The sequence below is a fragment of the Beta vulgaris genome, chromosome 8 (genome assembly GCF_026745355.1).
Source record: "Beta vulgaris subsp. vulgaris cultivar EL10 chromosome 8, EL10.2, whole genome shotgun sequence".
Taxonomy (NCBI): Eukaryota; Viridiplantae; Streptophyta; class Magnoliopsida; order Caryophyllales; family Amaranthaceae; genus Beta; species Beta vulgaris.
The window spans coordinates 10279037-10297233 of NC_079209.1; the positions used below are offsets into that span (position 1 = coordinate 10279037).

The 18197-nt window shown below is 33.9% G+C and overlaps 1 protein-coding gene across 1 annotated transcript; it reads left to right on the forward strand.

Annotated features, from left to right (window-relative positions):
- Positions 1-13793: 13793 nt before the first annotated feature.
- LOC130589826 (uncharacterized mitochondrial protein AtMg00810-like) lies at positions 13794-14935 on the forward strand. The gene is made up of 3 exons (XM_057391419.1): positions 13794-14015; positions 14072-14261; positions 14346-14935. The coding sequence occupies exons 1-3, from the start codon at positions 13794-13796 to the stop codon at positions 14933-14935; spliced, it is 1002 nt and encodes a 333-aa protein (XP_057247402.1).
- Positions 14936-18197: the final 3262 nt, after the last annotated feature.

Here is an 18197-nt window from a genome sequence, read left to right on the forward strand (position 1 = left end):
CACTTTTTAAACTTTCATGTAAATGATGTCTTAGGAGGACTAAGGCTTTTGCCTTTTCTTGTACAGTCGCAATTTTAACTGATGCGGCTGTTGTAGTTGCATCCCCTTGTAGGTTGTCACATCTTTAATTGTATGTTCCAGTCCTTGGGCCTTTAAATTCATTTGGGCGTCCACCGTCCATTCTAAAAACTTTTGCCCAGATAGATCTAGTATGTTAAATTGTCTTTTCACTAGATCTCCCATTCTTTTGACTACAAATAGGTAAATATTTGAAATTAGTAATGATGATAAATCACATATATATATTATCTCCCCCTGATTTATATCATTATTATTATAAATAAATAATACAAACAAAAAAAAACTAAAATAGCGATACAACAATAATGAAGCTAAGCAAAAAAAAACAAGAAAATACCAAAAATAGAAACAAAATACAACAAGTGAATAAACAAAAAAAACTTCCTAAAATGCACTTAAAGACAAAAAAAATTGATATTCATGTGCATTTTTCGCCATTCTTCCGGGGGAAATTTTTTTTTTGTCTCCTATTTATGTATTAGGAGATATATCATTAATGCCATGAGGAGGAAAAAGAAACCGGCTATAAGAAATAAGTAGAGTTTTATTTTCCTAAAATCCTCTTCAAAAGAGGAAGATGAGGGTGGAGGACGGTTGTCGTCGGCGTTAAACATGGTGGCCGGAAGGTTGAGGAAGAAGAAAAAAATTTGTGGGTTTAGAGAAAAAAAATCGGAAGAAGATAAGGGATATGTGGTGAAAATGGGGATGGTAATCCGCTTTTATAGAGGGTTATCCCTAACTGTGCAGTTCATATACAGTTAAAAAATATACAACGCAATAAAATTCTAATATTGACAAATATATATTGAGCATGCTAGTAAATTGGTAATATAATATATGTAACTATAAATGCAAAAAAAGTAGAAGATTAGAGACAATAATATATAATAATATGTTCTGAATGCTTGTTCCCTGCATACATATACGACATTATTGCACATATAAGACATAATAATGCTATCACTTCACTAGGCCGTCCATATAGGGGCAATAAAAAAAATTAACCTGTCCATATAGGCGGTTTAAGAGCAGATAAAATAAAATAACGTAAATAAAATGTCCTTGCCCTCCATGAAGGTGGCGTTAAAATTATTTGTTTCTGCGTTAGTAGTATGGTGACGTTTACTACTAGTTTCTTCCTGTTCATCTCTATCTCTTTTATTACTGGGTGGAGGTTGATTTTCAGCTGGTTGTATAGGAGGGTTATTATTGGTGTTGGGAACAGGGGTTTGTGGGTTTTCTCTGGTATGAGTATTTGTACCATTGTTACGGTTACTGGGTCGGGGCTGTATTACAGTTCCCTCGCTGGGTTGGTAGTGAATGGCACATTGTTTCGCTCTATCCAAAAATAAATACCCGAGACAGAGACATTGTGTAAAACAATGTTAATCCCGTTACTTTGTTGGTCCATGTTCGGGTGGTAAAAGGGTTGGGCTTGGAAAAAAGAATTTAAACTTAAAAACAAAATGGATGTAAAAATTTTAAAGATACCTTAAATAAAATTTCCGGTAGAACACTCGTGCTGATAACGTGTTGTGAGAAAATAGAGAGAGAAGTTATGCAAATATATCAGAGAGTATTGTATATTGCATTGATGTTCGGTGTATTCACAAATGGTAGTATTTATAGGCACAAAAACTTACTGTGTATTTGCATAAATCAACAAATACGGCGAGAAAAACCTACCATGCATTGAATGCATGGCAGTGGAATTCATTGTGCTCAACAGTGGAATTGGTCATTCCACTGTTTTCACAACATTTTGAGAATTTTTATAATACTACCAAATTGGATAATATCAAGATAACAAGACAGGCCAAATTTGGCTAGTAGTAACCCCATTTGTAATTGTATTCTCTTGGTCAGTGGAATCATCAGTCATGGCCTTAGAATTTGAGCCATATGTTGGAGAGTTTTAAACAAACAGAAGAGGGTGTGATGACTGTGAAGTGTGATTTATTACCACCGTCAATGTTTCTGGCTGCTACCGTATGATTGACAAATTGACGGATGAGAGTTGTCCAACCTTGTGATTTGTGGGGTCACCCAACTTCACAAGGATAAAATGTTGGTAAAAGAGGTTTTCAAGGAACGACACATTATGTTATTGAAATTATATGGGATGGGGTCCATTTAGAAATAACTTCTCCATAAATAAATTGAAGTGAGTTGAGTTGAATTGAATTAAGTTGAAATTGTAAACATAAAGGTCCCTTTTGTAATGGTTTTTTCATTGACTTTTGCCTTTTGTCTTTTTAATTTGGTCAAATAGCTAAAAAAAGTATTTGGTTATTGATTTTTTGATTGGCTGAAAAGGTTTACTAGAGTAACTTTTTGGATATATTTTTGGTTTGGCCCACAAACTCTAATAAACAACCAACAATTTACCAAACACTTTTACAAATAGTTGACTTAAACAGCCAATTTAAAAAATTGATATATACAACCAATGTTTCCAAATATTCAAACAAGCCAACTAAAAAAGCCAATAGCCAACAGTTGATGCCTGATTGCCAAACAACCCTAATGTACCTGAAGTAAACTCAATTGAAGTGAAATGAACTGAACTCAACTGAAATTGTGCTCAGAAGAATATGGCTACTAGGTTATTAGGTTTTATCTGATAAAATACTCGAATATGTGCTTGGTGCGTGAGCTACACGCATGAATGTGCTGACCTGGTATACTTAAGTAACGATACTCTTCGGTCAGTAATTTTAGTATTAACATGTCGGTAACTTTAGTGGATGTCGTCTTACTTAATTAGTCATATCTTGTTGCGGTGGTACCCAAAATTTGAGATCAAATCCCATTTATATACTACTCTTAATCATTCTCTAACACCAAAAAAGAAATTATAAATAATCATACAATGGTGAGTCAAACAGTTAAGTATGTTAACTAAATCAAACTTTAAGTTTAATAATTCTGATTCTGATTTTAATTTTAATCAATTGAAGTTTGTAATTCGAGGTCATAGTTTTGACATTCCACAATAGATTCTTAGGAGATAATTTCTTTTCTTTCTCAATTTAATAGTGTATCTATAAGACCATTCATATTGGTAACCTAGATGAGAGCTAATCAACACTCAATCTTCTTAATGAAAAATCCCTACTAGTTAAACCCCTGTTGGAGAATGAGGGTACATCACGACCCAAGAAGTTATGACAGAAGTCGATCAAATACTCGTGCATCTCCAATTTTTACCATGGTTTTGGATACTTATTTTACCTTTATCATTTCTGATTAGCAACAAAATTGGCCCACGATTAAGTCTTATATTGCTCATATCCAATACATGTTCTATTCAATAAAGACTTTTCCAGTAAAAGACATTTCAGTTAATATGACTCTATTATTATACTCTGATATCTCCGTCTCTGAATAATTTTTATTTGGTTTATTCCTAAGAAATTGCCCTATTTCCTTTCTTCGTCACATGCTACCCATAAACTCAATAAGCTTCTCTAACCATACACATAGAACCACAATACTACTTATCTACTTACTACAACTTCTTAAAAAAGATTTAGTATAATAATATTTACTCTGTTTTTTTTTAATTGCAAGGTATGGTTTGAGAACATTTTTTAGGTCGACTTAAAGGACAATATAGTCCAAGTGGGTAGCTTACTAGCTATTTTTACCAAAATAATTTTGCGATAGATGTGAAACTACCAAAAGAGCCATATGTTGCAATAAGGAAAAAAGAAGACAAAATATAGGAAAAACATTAATGGCCCGTTTGGTAGTCGTTAATAAATTGTTGTAATGGGAATGAATTTTAAGTGTAATTTTACTAGAAAAGTACCCTTAAAATCTCCATGGGGCGACATTTTTTCTCCGTGGGCAAGTCATCTCACCTTTAAACTTGTGTTTTTATCTCTAAGGGGAAGCAATTTTCATTACCACCTACAAGGTGGTATTGGATGTGAATGAAAATTCAAGAAGGAAAGTGGACACTTTAGGATAAATTAGTATTACCATGGGAATAAATAATGATATTCTTCACAAATTTACACACAAATTCATTCTCATTACCACTATTTATAACCAACTACCAAACGGGCCGTAAGAGATAGAGGTAGTACAAATTAAAGAGTGGGAGTTGTAAACTTCTACTACCCCTCATGATTGTTTTAAAGGGATATAGCATACTACTCGTTAAAAAACAAGATGCATCTTTATGGTAGAAAACTCATTTTCTTAGTTACTCCATAATTAAGCGTAAATGTGCCGGAAGAACTTGTTGATTATTAAGGACAGTTATTGATATTGGCTGCGCATGGCTGATAATAGATTCGAGTTTATATGGGTCAGAGTTAATATCACAGGAGTAATTGGTTAGGGTATGAGAACTAAAATATGTGATTATTATAAGTTCACGGGGGAGTATCAGTTTCAAAATTTAGGGGTTTGACATGTCTAATTAGAACATGACATGTGGCAGGTTAGATTGTGATGATGATAGCTCAATCAGACTGAGGCCACGTGACATAGTACTTGGCAAATGTTATTCTTGCGACCTGTGATTCTGATTAGTTAGGTAACTTGTGGGCTTAAATTTTCTTTAAACTTTTTGGTCGATAACTATGTTGTCAAATTAAACAATGGGCCCTATGAAGTGAAAAGTTCGAAACAGAACTTTTATGTAAATTATGTTTTTTTAGATAAATAAAACCCAGTTATTTTGCACTGAATTGGACTGAACTAAATTAAATTGAAATGATCAACTAAAATAATAATAATAGTAAAATCTCCTCCAAAAAAAAAATAATAGTAAAATAATAATAATAATAACAATAATAATAATAATTGAATTGAAAAAAAAATCCAAAAGAACAATACCTAAGTAAATCGTAACTCGTAATCAAGAGGTTTTTTGAGGGAAATTGTTCAGCAACTTATGTTTTTTTTAGTAAGTAACCCTCTTGTTGATAACAATCAACATTTTATTTTTCTTTATTTTTTTTACCAAGGAAAGAAAAAGCATTATCAACATTTTATTTGATCAGTATAATTAAGCAAATTTAGAAAAAGCAAAACTAATTGTATAAGCTGCAGAGACTGAGCTTTGATTTTTTTTTTTCTTTGATTTTAGAGAATATACTTTCAGAAAAGTAAACTTTAGATTAGGAGATCATGCTTAGGAGAAAAAAAAAATCTCATAAGGATGTCTTTTCTTCATCTAAGAAAACAAGTTGAAATAAACAAGTTCAAATTACTTCCAATGAGTTCCTCTGTGTTAGATGAATTTGGATAAATTTCAAATATGTTTTTAGAAGTTATAAACACATCACTATTTTTTATGAATACTCTCCCTTTTTTTTATTCTCTACATTTCCATTTTAGGAAATCAAACTACGAATTTTGACCAATTATTGTGATTTTTAAAAGGACAAATATAGTCATGTGTGGTCTTGTTATATTCGTCTCGATGTGTAGATTTATAGTGTCAAATTTTTATAATTTTTACTTAAAAGGAATAAGAGATATCAAGCGTATAAAAACATCTTGAAATACATGCCCAATCTTTGTAGCAATTAAAAAGAAACGGAAAGAGTATAAAATAAGTACTCTAATACGTTCAAATAAGTTTCAATCTCAACAAAAAAAAGAAGAAGTTATTAGACTAAGATTTGGCTAGCTAGAGCCTAGAGGTATTGGTTGCGGAATATAGAGGGTTGAAATGGAGGGTGGGCTTGCGTCTACAGTTGAGCATGGGTTGGGTATCTAAATCAATACCATTAGCGAATCGAGTATTCAGTAACCAATACCACTATAAATAATACCCATCAATCGAACCAATAAGGTTCGGAGACTTCATATACTTACATTTTTAGATCGAATATCGAGTACAAGATATCACAGGGGTGTTCATTATCAGTAACCCGGTTTTTTGAGTACCGAACATGCAGGTACCAGCAAAGACGTGGAAAGCGGCCCATGACCCGAATCAAACACAATCCTTCCAAAACTTTAAAAAACACTCTTTTGAACTTTTCAGGTGTAGTAACGTGAAATGAAAAAAAAACCACAATCATTAAAATACAAGCGTAATCATTTACTAGCAGTACTAAGAGCCTGTTCTCTCCAACTTATTTTCAGTTCAGTTCAGTTCAGTTCAGTTCAGTTCAGCTCCAATAAGTTCAGTTCAGTTCAGCTCCAACCAGTTCAGTTCAGTTCAGTTCAGTTCAGTTCAGCTCCATTCTTTTATAATCATTTTGTTAAATATTATTATTATGTTGGTATAATTTATTTTACTAATTACTATTATTATTATTATTATTATTATTATTATTATTATTATTATTATTATTATTATTATTATCATCATTATTATTATTATTATTATTATTATTATTTAAATATCTGTCATTACTATTAAGTAGTATTATTATTATTGTTGTTTCTATATATTATTTTGTTTATTATAGCTTTACTCATTATTATTACTATTATTATTAGGAGGAACATGGTTTAGCTCAAAGCACAAATAAACCCACTTTTTTTAGCCCATAAACCAATCAAATCTCATCAAGACAGTTTATGATGTAATTTTCGCAGTCCGACCCAATCATTATTTTTATTACTAAATATTTTTATGTTATTAAATCTAATTATTAAAATAGTAATATTAATTTACTTATTAGATATTATTGTTATCATATATCATCATCAAGTATTAATATATTAATACAAATAATAGAAAATAATTATTATTAATTATCATTATTATCATTAATTATTATTATTAATAATTTATGATTATTAATATTATTTATTTATAACTCTCATTTAAAAATATCCAAAATACTATTATTATTATTATTATTCATTATTTTACTTATCATTATAATTATTATTTAATATTTATATTATTGTTGTTTAAAATATTATTTGTATATTTATAACATTCAGTTTAATTCAATTTAATTTAATTCAATTCAATTCAATTCAATTCAATTCAATTCAATTCAATTCAATTCAATTCAGTTCAGTTCAGTTCAGTTCAATTCAGTTCAGTTCAGTTCAGTTCAGTTCAGCTCCAATAAGTTCAGTTCAGTTCAGTTCAGCTTCAATAAGTTCAGTTCAGTTCAGTTCAGCTGTTTTATGCCGAAGAGAACAGGCCCTAAGGCAATGTTCAGTTCACCTTATTTTTGCTTATTTCAGATCTAATCAGATCAGATCAGATCAGAAAAAATAAGTTCAGATCAGATCAGTTCAGATCATGCTTATATTTAAAAATCATTATTATTATTAAATATCTTTCATTACATATTAGTAAAAATTATAGTAATTGAATATTAATAAAGTACTCATTGAGACGAATCAAACAAGACCCCACATGACTATATTTTTTCTTATATATTGAGAAAAATCTAAAAGATAAGATATTGTAATCAGATCAGATCAGATCAGAAAAAATAAGTTTAGATCAGATCAGATCAAATCAGATAAGTTCAGATCAGAAAATTTCAGGTGAGCTAAACATAGCCTAAGTGGGGGTGTTCATGGGTAGTTAACCATCATGAAATGACATTCCGGTTCATTGACCAAAAATTTCGATCCGCTCTTTTCGTGAACCGTAACCGTTTAAAATGGTTAGATCCTCAGCAGTTAACCGTTATTTTGATACGGTTTCGGATTTTTCAATTAACCATTACGTGTTATTCAAGTTATCCTATTATATTTTACTTCAAGTATATTTTTTTTCTATTTTTTATATAATATAGTATTATATATAATTATTATAAAATGTCTTATAAAGTGGATAATAAATCCATTAAAAAACAAAACTAAAACAAATAATTCACTCCATTCCTTTATAATAGTATTTATATTAGTACTAACGTTTTCAAACAATTGCATAGTTTCTCTAATTGTTGTTACTTAGTAACAATTATTAAAATTAATGTAATTGTTGAAAAATATTTCACAATATTGAGATAGAGGAAAAAAAACATTTCGATTTTTCGGTAACCGTTGACTCAAAAATCATAACCGTAATTGTACCGTTAAAACTTTTTTTTTGTTTTTCGATTTTGAATGAACCGCCCTAGTATTAAGGACATAAATGTACATACTTTGACCAAGAGAAAAAAATAAGGAACTTACAATTGAAAAAGATGCAATTTGCAATCTTATGGAGCAAATTAGTCCAATTTTAGGGTACATAGGATTTTTTTTTAACAAAGCATACAAACTTCAAAGAAGATGATATCAATATTGGATCCGAAAGGGGTAAGTTGTAGTGAGTCGTGGCAACGGTTGCCATCTTGGGGACATTCTATGCTCGACTTTGGTGGTGTTTCTTGGTGTTGACTTGTAAGTGGAGGAGAGAGAAAATAAAGACTATCAACAGAGATGAGATGAGAAGATAGATGAGTTTGCTTAGAGTCAGAGAGGAGAGAGAGGAGAGCTTGGGGAAGACGAGAGGAAAGAGAGGAAAGTACGAAAGTGTGAGTCTACCCGTGAAATAGAGGTGATCATTTTGGCCCGGTCTGACCATTTTTGGGCAGAATTTTTCGGCCCGCCCGTATTTTTTTGGCTTTGGGCGGGCTTTGGGCAAGCCAAAAACGACTTTTTAGTATATTTTTTGGCCCGCAAAAGCCCGCTAATTTAGGCCCGAAATAGCGGGCTTTGGACACAAAAATTCGGCCCGAATTTAGGCCCCGCCTGCCCCCACCAATGGGCGAAATTTTTTAGCCGCGGCCCGGCCCGACCCATGATCACCTCTACCGTGAAAGCCAAATCCATCGAGAAATTTTGTTTTATTTGAGAGTAGTTGGGTAACCGTTTACCCCTCAAAACAGGCCCACGACCCGACCCGACCCGGATATCCGCATCTTCTCCCGGTTCGGATACCAGCCCCAAATACTCATAAAATTTCAGTAAAATTTCTGGCGTTTTGAAGAGGGATAGCAATTTAACTGGTTGTGCAAGCGGGTCAAGTATTTTTTAACACTCCTACGAATATACTTATAGCCGGCAAATAGATATGTATCGATTTATCCGGCCTAAAATATCCAACACATGACCCATTTTTCACCCAAAATAGAACTTAAACTCGAAATAACCCGACTCGGAAGTAAAATAATCTCTGAATATGACTCGAACCCGAAACTACGCGATCTGGAATTGACACAACCCGAAATTGACCGATAATGATGGCTCGAACCCGAACCCGACTCAAAAAGTTTCCATATTAGTTACTTTTTAAACAAATTTAAGGAAAAATTAATAATGCAATACTATATATGATTTATTCACTGTCCATTAATTATTTAAATTACTCGCATTAGTCTTATATGTGTTTTATTTATTTGCGAGATTGAAAAACCCGATTTAACACGACTTGATATGACCCGAAATATCATGGCCGCACCCGAACGGACCTGACCCGCGCCCAAATGCAAACATAACGCAAAGTTGAACCGATTATGACCTGACCCGTACGACCCGTATCTGATATACTATGTTCTTTTGGATTAAATTAATGTAAATTCAGTTCAATTCAGAAAAATTTAACTAAGTTCGGTTCAGTTGAAGCAAATTTTGTTCAATTTAGCTGAATTCCACTCACAATTTTAATTCAATTCAGTAGAGTTCAAGTAAAGTAAAATCAATTTAGAATAGACAAATTAAGTTCAATTTAATCCTAAACAACACAACCTTAGTAGTTATAAAATTATTCAACACTATATACCAACATTACTATATAATTTTATGGGTGTTCATAAATATCCGAACTGATTGACCATCCGACTTTTCGGATATCCGGTCTGATTTTTAAGTTTCGCATAATTCGGATCGGATATACGAAAATTTTCGGACCAGGTACAAAACGAGAATTTCATTTTCGTGTATCTGAAAATATCTAAAACATAGAAAATTTTCGAATATTTTTGGATATCCGGTATGAAATATCCGTTTTCAAGGCATGATCCATAACTTATTTTATGAAATTTCTCTTTGGAAAAAAAATTATTTCTTTTAGTTTTAGGATACCAAATACGAAATTCTGGCTATCCGACCCGATGCAACCCGAAAAATTTTGGATCGGATTCAGATCACATTTTCCTTATTCGAAATTTCAGATCAGGTTGGATACCTGAAATGAACACCCCTATATGATTCCCATTTCTCATTGCATTTCTAGCATAATTACTACATGCTCAATTATGAAGTGATTTCGTACTCAAAAGACGAAAAAACATAGTTAAATTTTCATGTACTTAAAATGTCCTCATATTTGTTGCGTTGTATTTGATTATTGGATTATTCGAATACCCAATATTATTAACGAGAACCCCTATTCAATTCAATGACTTATATTTCGGATCGGATGCCGGTCCCGATAATTTTTATGGTTTGGATATCCAATTATTCAAATTGGATTTTCATATAGCTTTGCTCGACCCTAGTTGTGTCGAGTCAAGAGGGTCGCATGAGACTTGAATGTGGCAGATTCAAAATTTTAGTTTCATATTGTTACAATCAAATAGGTTTTAGCAGTTTTTTTTTTTTTTGTAGAAGCAAGAAATAGATTTATTAACTACAGTCTTTACAAACTATTCCATCATCATGATCGAGAAATAACAGAAAGTTTTGAGGAGTAGCAGCTTGTTTATCAAGCACTAAAAGTTTAGTACAAGCCGGTGGGGGGAATTGAAAATACAAGGATCATGGGGGGACGGTCGAAAACTAATCTAGAAAAATCTAGTGAAATTCTAGCCTAGTATTATTTAGAATGTTAGAGAAAAAATAAAAGGAAGTACGATGATGACATAGGAATAGAACTATGAAGAATAGCTTAGGGGCATCTAGAAAATTCATAAAGATTATCATCTCAATGTCGGTGGAAGAAAAGCATCGACTTAGTCAAGTATATATATGTAAGTTGTGAAGTTTGCATAAGTCAATAAAAAAATACAAGTTGTAATGTTCCAATAATCCTCTCTCTTCCTTTTATAAATAAAACATTCCACTTTTATACACCAAAACCTTAAGCCCAAAATTTCTAACAGTGACGTCCGAGCCAATATAATCCCAAAGCCTCCACTATATTATACAAATTATTATACTCCCATAAAACTTATACACCAAACACAAAAAAAAATCCAACTTCTTTCACAAAAAACTAAACACCGCATAAATTAAAATGACTTAGCTTCCCCAAACACTTCAACCTCAAACACATTTAACTACCCCCAAGTAAATTGAGTACCCGCATTTAAGGGAGAAAAATATCAACAATGGTCTATCCAAATGAAATCCATATTTATCTCACAAGGTTTGTGGGAGTTAGTACAAAATGGTTATGAACAACCAAATGATTTAATCCAAGAAGCTACTTGGGATGAAACACGACGAAAGCAATATAAACAAAATCAGATTAGGGATGGTTATGCCCTATCCTTAATATATCAGGAAGTAGATGAAACAATCCTCCCTACTATTATGGCTGCTACAACGGCCAAGGAGGCTTAGAGTATCCTCAAGACATAATGTAGGGGCTCCGAAAAGGTAATACTCTTCAAACTCCAATATTTATGGAGAGACTTTGATAATTTATTAATGGCGGAAAATGAAATAATTCAAGAGTTTTTTAGTCGATTAACAAATATTATAAATCAAATCCGAACGAATGGAGATAAAATAGAAGATGTCCAAGTTGTTCGGAAAATATTAAGGAGTCTCCCCAAAAATTATGATCATATAGTGGCTGCTATAGAGGAGTCTAACAAAGATTTATCTAAATTAAGTTTAACTGAATTGATAGGATCCCTTCTAGTACATGAAGATAGAATGCGTAGATTTATAGAGCAGCCACTAGAACAAGTTTTTCAAGCAAAATTAAAATTCTCTAATAATGGAGAAAATAAAAGTACAAATGGCTACGGTAAAGGAGGTACTTCATATAACCGTAGCAGGAGGAGAGGAAGTTATAAAAATCAAGGAACTCGAGAAAATAACCAATCTGGCTCCTATTGCAATTTATGTAAGAAAAATGGTCATAATATACAAGATTACCGGTATAAGTGTAAAAAATGCAAAAAGCACACTCATTTTGAAGAAGATTGTTGGTTCCGACAAAAAGAAGAGGCCAATTTTACGGAAAATAAGGAGCCTAGAGATCAATTATTTTATACGTGTTTAATTGCTCACCAAGAGTGGTTGTTCTAACCACATGACTGGCAACAAAAATTCATTTGTCAGTCTAGATGAAAACATAAAAACACAAATTACTCTTGGTGTGGAAGCAACTAAGAAGTTGCTGGAAATGGGACAATTGTCGTTAGATGAAAACGGCTCTCTAAATTTATTACGAGTTTTCTATGTCCCGGGCTTGCACAAAATTTATTAAGTGTAGGCCAACTAATTCAAAGAGGCTATATGGTGAAATTTGATGCTAATAAATGCCTCATATTTGATAAGAGAAAAGGCATTAATTACTACTACTCAAATGGCTCCTAATAAAATATTTCCATTAAGAATGCAATTGGAGCATAATGTTGCCCTAAGTTCTATGGGATGAGTCCACTTGTGGCATTTAAGATTGGGCATCTAAATTTTAACAGTTTAAAACTGTTAAAACAAAAAGAAATGGTGATTGGGCTTCCACCTATAACTAATGAAAGAAAAATATGTAGGGTGTATATATGGCAAAATGCATAGATTGCCATTCCTACTTCATCGGAGGGCCAGAGCTCCATTAGAGCTTGTTCATGCAGATATATGGGCCCTACCAGAAACGTCCTCTCTTGGCGGAAAAAATATTTTCTATTATTTGTCGATGATTTCACTCGCATGATGTGGTTTATTTCTTGGAGCAAAAATCAGAAGCATTTTCCCACTTCATGCAATTTAAAGCCCTCGCAGAAAAACAAAGTGGGCACCCTATAAAAATTCTAAAAACATATTGTGGGGGAGAATTTACAAGTAACGGGATCAAAAGAGAATTAACAGTAAGACGCACACCTCAACAAAATGGTGTTGTGGAAAGGAAAAATAGAACAATTGCTGAAATAGCACGTAGTATGATGCAAGCAAAGAAATTGCCAAAATATTTTTAGGCCGAAGCTGTCCATACAGTAGTGTATATTCTCAATAGGTCTCACACGAAAGCAGTAAAGGGTATGACACCCTACGAAGCTTGTCATAAGAGAAAGCCAAGAGTGGAGCACTTCAAAGTATTTGGGTGCATAGCATATGCCCACATCCCGAAAGAAAATCGGGAAAAGCTCGATGGAAAAGGAGAAAAATGTATCTTTATTGGATACAGTGACGAATCTAAAGGACATCGTCTCTTTCAGCCTAAATCCAAGAAATTAATCATCTCAAGAGATGTCATCTTCGACGAAGGAGCACAATGGACGTGGATGGAGAAGGAATCTGATCAACCACATGAAGAAGATTTTCTTCAACCAAGCTCAAGTGAAGATGAAGGTCCAACTCATCCAACAACGCAACCATCATCCAGTCCATCATCACCAAGATCTCCAACAACATTCTCAAGATCGGTGAGTCCAACTACACAAACTAGCTCCCATAGTCCAGCTCTAGTAGTGCAACGTTCACAAAGAGATCGATGACCACCAAGCTACTTGGAGGATTTCCAGTGCAATCAAGCTATCATGGCTCTCTTCACCAGCGAACCACAAAACTTTCAGTAAGCAGCACGAGAAGATAAATGGGTTGAGGCCATGAATGAAGAAATCAAGATGATCGAGAAAAATAACACATGGGAGCTTGTTGAGAAACCTGGAGACAAAGAAGTCATCGCTGTCAAATGGGTCTACAAGGTCAAGTATAACGAAGATGGCTCCATCAAATACAAGGCCGTCTCGTTGCAAAAGGTTACTCCCAACAACCAGGGATTGACTTTAACGAGCTATTGCTCCTGTTGTCCGCATGGAGACTATCAGGTCAGTCTTGCTCTTGTGCTCAACTTAAATTACCAGTCTTTCAATTAGATGTCAAGTCAGCATTTCTAAATGGGGAGCTCGAAGAAGAAGTATATGTTGAGAAACTGCAAGGATATCTCATCGAAGGTAAAGAAGACAAAGTATACCGCCTTCGTAAAGCCCTTTCTGGGCTTAAACAAGCACCTAGGGCCTGGAATAACAAAATAGATGGCTACCTACTTCAAAACGGGATTACAAAAAGCCCAAGTGAGCCATCACTCTAATATCAAGGCCCAAGGATCACAAGATTTTCTCATATTGTGCTTTATGTAGATGATCTAATCTACACAGGCACTAATCCGAAAATGATTAAAGAATTTAAGAAGACGATGATGTCGGAATATGAAATAACTGACCTTGGAGCCATGAAGTACTTCCTTGGCATGCAAGTCAAGCAAAGCCTAGGAAGAATATTTCTCTCACATGAGAAATATGCAGACGACCTACTTAAGAAGTTCAACATGAGTGAATGCAAGCCATTGGCTACACCAATGACACTTAATGAAAGACAATCTAAGAACGATGGCAAAGAAAAGGTCGATGCATCAATGTATCGAAGTCTGGTTGGCTCTCTCATCTACCTCACACATACTATTCCCGACATAGTACATGCTGTTAGCATAGTATCTAGATTCATGAGTGAGCCAAGTAAAGCTCACTTGGCAGCATCAAAAAGGATTCTCAGGTACGTCAAGGGAACAAAAGGTTATGGAATTATGTACGAAACAGAGGAGAATCACAAGTTTACAGGATACACAGACAGTGATTGGTCCGGAAGCATTGACGATCAAAAGAGTACAAGTGGCTACGTCTTCCAACTGGGAACCAAGGCCATATCTTGGTCATCAAAGAAACAAGCATCAGTAGCTCTGAATATGTAGCAGCAACAAGTGCAGCATGTGAAGCAGTATGGCTTAGAAGAATTCTCGATGATCTACAACAGACATCAAAAGAACCAACAACTATCTACTACAACAACATGTCTGCAATAGCCATGACAAAGAATCCAGTCTGTCACAGCCACACGAAGCACATTGAGATACGACATCATTTCATCCGAGAGTTGGTCGACAAACAAGAGATCGAGGTACAATTCTTCAAGACGAGGGAACAGCTCGCAGACATATTCACTAAAGCAATTCCGACAGAGAAGTTCATTCAGTTCTAAAGAAAACTTGGAGTACAAGATTTTTCAGATTAGGGGGAGTGCTGAAAACTAATCTAGAAAAATCTAGTGAAATTCTAGCCTAGTATTATCTAGAATGTTAGAGAAAAAATAAAAGGAAGCAAGATGATGACATAGGAATAGAACTATGAAGAATAGCTTAGGGGCATCTAGAAAATTCATAGAGATTATCATTTCTATATCGGTGGAAGAGAAGCACTGACTTATTCAAGTATATATATGTAAGTTGTGAACTTTGCAAGTCAATGAAGAAATACAAGTTGTAATGTCTCATTAATCCTCTCTCTTCCTTTTATAAATAAAATATTCCACTCTTATACACCAAAACCTTAAGCCTAAAATTTCTAACAGTTCAGAAGACAACTTGGAGTACAAGATTTAATTTTTCAGATTAGGGGAGTGTTGAAAACTAATCTGGAAAAATCTAGTGAAATTCTAGCCTAGTATTATCTAGAATGTTAGAGAAAAAATAAAAGGAAGTAAGATGATGACATAGGAATAGAACTATGAAGAATAGCTTAGGGGCATCTAGAAGATTCATAGAGATTATTATCTCAATGTCGGTGGAAGAAAAGCACCGACTTAGTCAAGTATATATATGTAAGTTGTGAAGTTTGCAAGTCAATGAAGAAATACAAGTTGTAATGCTCCATTAATCCTCTCTCTTCCTTTTATAAATAAAACATTCCACCCTTATACACCAAAACCTTAAGCCCAAAATTTCTAACAGTGGTATAAGAGCCAATGGTCCTTGCTCCCTTGGGTAAACACTCAACCACTGAGTTGCCTTCTCTATGCTCGAAGAGAACAGAGACACCCAACATTCCTTGGAGCAACTCCCTGCATTCAGAAACGATAGTAGATAACATTACTAACGATTTTGCATCCAGTATTAATGGCTTCTATAGCTTGTGTACAATCCAAAGCAATAATACATTGGCTCCACTGTGTAGACACCAAATTTGGAACCCCTGTTATATATACAATTTCCCAATAAAGTTTTTTTAAAAACAATAAATAAAATTATGAGAACCGTCATACATCATAGAGCACCCCCCGTCAGAGGCACGTCACGCCTCGGAACGCGAGTTTCATTCCGTCGTGTGGTTTTTTCATTTTACGTGCTTGTCACACAATCGCGGTTTAGAAATATAATCTTTCGAAAATTGTAGTCAACGACTACCACCACCTATTTTAATAAAATGATTTGTTGATGGATCATGTTTGTCTTTAATAAACTGACGAATGTTTGCTAATTATTTCAAGTTAGTTTTTTAAAAATCTAAACAAACGAGTCGCAATTGCGCGCCGAATTTTTAATCGTCTTTTCAAACTGACAAGAATCAGTTTTCTTGATGGTAAAGTCGTTGTTCATTGAATGAAGAATAAGAATATATTATTTACCACTAATCACATCCTTTATCCATTAGTTAAGGAATAAGAATCATGAAAAGGAGTGAGAATAAGAATCAAATCTCATGTGTAAGAGGCAAGAATTCGGATTTTTTCCACCGGATTCGAGTTGTTCGCCAGGCACACAACCATGTGCCAGACGCATGATTGTGTGCCTAGCGTATAACAGTTACCTGCGCCAGACGCAGGACCATGCGCCTAGCGCTCGAATTTGTGCTTAGCGTAGATTCCTGCGTTTGGCGCAGCAATCCAGTCAGTTTTGTTTTTCATATTTACGATGCATTTCTACTAATTATAATGTATTTTTGGAAGAATTTTTTCTGAAAATTTGATTTTGCCTCATTGATGAGAAAATCCAAAAAAAATAAGAATATCTGTGTTTTCAAAGAGATTTGATGATGTCATTAGGCTGAGGTCATTAAAGTGAATAAGTGATGGCATTAGGGTGATTTAGGATGGAAAAAAATCAAATTTTTTGATTAAAAAATATGATTTTCTACTTCCTTCAAACCCTAATTCATCACTTGATTTTCCTATAAATACCCCCCTTTTGTTTTCATTTTCAAAAAACAATTTCTCACACACAAAAACCACTTAAGGAAAACAATTTCGCACAGCTTCACTTAACTCTACTACTCTCCTCCTCCTCCTCTTCAATTTCTCCATCTAAGAAACAGTTATAATTAGTAAGTAAAGAATTTTATCAAAAGAGAAACACAAAAAGGGTTTAAGTTAGTGATTAAATAAATTTAGAAAATCACTTAAAAATTAAGAAAATCACAAAAAAAGGGGTAGAAAAATTTGCGAAAAGGAAGTGCATCATAGAGCTAGCAAGGTAAAGTTTAAGTTGTTATTTTTCTTAATCCTTGTTAATCACATACTAACGTTTTCTTTGCCACTTCATCTATGATGAAGTTTAGCTTATTTTTGGAAGGCTTTGTGTGGTAGAGTGGGAAGCCTAGGTAGATACCTAGCTCATGATTACTAAGTATATTTAGGTCCTGCTAAGTATATTTAGGTCCTGCTCAAACATATATATAATGTCTAAGGTTGGTGTTGGGTGAAAAGCAAAACATACTCTTTTCTTCATTAGCTTTTTGACCTGACAAGTGGAAGAAAGAATTAAGTGTGGATTTAAGGGAGGCTAGGGTAGCATGCTTAGCTTCCTCAAAGAGGAGTATTTCGTCAGTGAAGAAGAGGTGGGAGATTTCAGTCGAGCCACTTCTTATCTTAAAAGGGTGCCAATGTTTTGACTGACAAGGTTCATGAATTTGTCAAGATAGATGTTCCAGGCAAATTATGAAGATATTTGGGGATAGGGGCACCCCTTGATGGATCCCTATAGTTGGGATGAAAGGTCTCGAACCTTTGCCATTGTAGCTGATAATCGAGGAGGACGATTTGACACACGACATAATTGAAGAGATGAAGTCATCACTGTAGTTAAAGAATTGAAGGCAGTATTCAGTGAAAAGCAACTCCAACCTTTCATAGGCTTTCCCAAGATATAGTTTTAGAGTAAAAAAGCTCTTTTTTCCTCTTTT